The sequence below is a fragment of the Empidonax traillii genome, unplaced genomic scaffold, assembly GCF_003031625.1.
Source record: "Empidonax traillii isolate 1590-97213 ecotype Southwest subspecies unplaced genomic scaffold, ASM303162v1 scaffold1370:size120874, whole genome shotgun sequence".
Taxonomy (NCBI): domain Eukaryota; kingdom Metazoa; phylum Chordata; class Aves; order Passeriformes; family Tyrannidae; genus Empidonax; species Empidonax traillii.
This window is the reverse complement of record NW_020956563.1, coordinates 5,637-8,095: the sequence shown is the minus strand read 5'-3', so window position 1 is coordinate 8,095 and position 2,459 is coordinate 5,637. Positions and strand designations below refer to the sequence as shown.

Below are 2,459 nucleotides of genomic sequence, written 5' to 3'. Positions count from 1 at the left end.
GGCCGAAACTCGTGTCGGGGCTCTGAGCTGTGTGTCGAGTCGGTGTTTGTAGCTACTAATTGCATCCTCACTGTCTGCTGCAGTTAACGCTCCCCCCAGTCTCTGTGTTGGCATCACCGTGGATCCCTGGCAGGTCCCGCTGTGCCCAGGGCCCCAGGCTGAGGTCAGCCACCTCCCCTGGCTGTGTGAGCACGGCCTGTGGTGCTGTGACAGCCGTGTCACCGCCCCGCTGCCCGGGGCAGGTGCTGCTCTAGCCTCCCAGGCTGGGACTGGAGCAGAAGCCCAGGGGAACAGGCACAAGGATGCTTCACGTGCTGCTCTGAACCTGTGTCCGAGGGGAATGGTCCCCTCCCTTTCCTTCCTCCCATTTCCACATCAGTTGGATGGGAAACCCTCCCAGAACACGTCCCTGACCTGCCACGCTGTGGCTGAGTAACCGAGTTATAAAAGACAAAGCACCTGGGGGATGATGCACCACGGCCTTGGTGGTGTGACCTGGGGGAGGTCCAGCCTTGCTCTGTTGGGTGCTCAGGCATCGAGCCCTTGTGCCCCCAGAGCATGACCGGGGATCCAGAGCTGGTCCAGTCCCGTCTGTGCCGGCCGTGCCTCAGCGCTGCTGTTCTTCCAGGATCTCGGAGCACTGAAGATCCCGGAGCAGTACAGGATGATCATCTGGCGGGGCCTGCAGGAGCTCAAGCAGGGCCACGACTACGGGGCCCAGCAGCTCATCCGCTCCAGCAGCAACGCCTCCACCATCTCCATCGGCAGCTCAGGGGAGCTGCAGCGGCAGCGGGTGATGGAGGCCGTGCATTTCCGCGTGCGCCACACCATCACCATCCCCAACCGCGGCACCGCCGACGACTGGGCCGACTTCGGCTTCGACCTCCCGGACTGCAAATCCCGCAAACAGTCCATAAAGGAGGAGTTCACGGAGGGAGAGATCAACTGAGCGGCTCCGGAGGCGGCAGCGAGAGACCGGGGGGAGCCGAACACCCCATGAAATGTATTTGCAGCCTCGGGCGCCTGGAGAAGGGTCAATCGGTTGTCCGAGGGGACTGTGGGCCCTGAGCCGGGCGGGAGGCGCCTGCCCTGGGGAGGAAACTGCGGTGGCTTCGGCCCAGGTGAGGAAGAGGACGAGGAGGAGGAGGAGGAGGAGGAGGAGGGCAGCCGAGCCAGCTCAGCAGTGGAGTGGGATTTCTGCCTGCCCGTGGCACGGGAGGCACCGGCTGGTCTGTGTTTTCCTGGAGCACCCCTGCATCCCACAGACATGGTGTAAGGATGGCACATTTTTCTCATCCCTGCTCACTGACCCTGTCTGTGCCCCCTGGGGTGTCCCAAACCCACAGGACTTAGTCACTGCAACACAGACTGAGCCCTCACCTGTGCAGGCATTGCCAGCGAATGGTGGTGCAAAGCCTCATCCTGCTTTCCCAACAGACTGCCAAGCACATCCCTACCCTCAGCCCTCTCTAGAGCTGGAAAGGACCTGTTTGTCTGTTCCTGATGTGTTCTTGTATTAAATATTGGTGTATATAAACAGCAGCAAATGTACATACAGTAAACTCATTGTGCTGTAAGGAGAGAGAAAGATTTATTTTCATGCAAGCTATAAAAATTGATACTGACTCCTGAGACACCACAGTGTCAAGTAAATTAATTTCATGTTGTAGCATGTAAAAATGCAGAAAATCCTGTTTCCAGCCTTATCTATTCAAAATCCAATTTTTTTCTCCTCTGAATCTTTCACGCAATTGCGGAGGAGGGAGAAAGCCAGTGATCATCCTGGGAAGTCAGAGGTCTGGATAATCCCTCCCTGCTCTGTTGGAGAGCTCTGCAGACAGGTCAGACCTGGTGAGCCAGAACACAGGCAGTGTAAATTCCATCCTGCCTTGGAGCACAGCAATAGGCTGGATGATCAGTTCTGTTCTGTTCCTGGTCCCTTTTCCCAGCCGTCATTTCTGTTGATTGAGGCTGGCAAAAAAACCTCCACAGAAAGCAAGGACACAAGTAGGTGTGTTCCCTCCCTGAATGCTAATTCCCCACACATCTGGGAAGGCAATGTCCCACAACAGGTCTCAGAAAGGCCCAGGAAGTCGCAGGAGCTCCTGCTGAACAGCATGAACAGGGGCTGTTCCCAGCAGTATTAATGGATCACTCCATGGCAGGAATGGTATTTTTTGTAACGTTACCTTTGGAAAATGTGTTCTTTTTATAGCTGTGGTTTTTCTTTTGTGGTTTGTTGGTTTTTTGGTTTTGTGTTTTTGGCTGGCTTTTTTTTTTGTTGTTTTTTTTTGGTAACACAATAAAAGCACATGTGGGAATTGCTGCATCTGGCAATTAAAATTGTACAGAAAGTGCCCTCCCAACCCACATAAACCTTCACCCATAGGACCTCAAAGGGCCTGAAGCTGCTGAAACCAAAAAGAAACCCACCTGTGAGTAATAAACTGCTACAGTGA

The 2,459-nt window shown here is 54.8% G+C and overlaps 1 protein-coding gene across 1 annotated transcript in view; it reads left to right on the top strand.

Annotated features, from left to right (window-relative positions):
* Positions 1–1,794, top strand: part of TP73 (tumor protein p73) — a 24,258-nt gene extending 22,464 nt beyond the window's left edge. Inside the window, exon 14 of the mRNA XM_027906885.1 lies at positions 629–1,794. Within this exon, the coding sequence (XP_027762686.1) occupies positions 629–949 (321 nt within the window). The 3' untranslated portion in view covers positions 950–1,794. The remainder of the gene's footprint in view (positions 1–628) is intronic.
* The last annotated feature ends 665 nt before the right edge of the window (positions 1,795–2,459 follow it).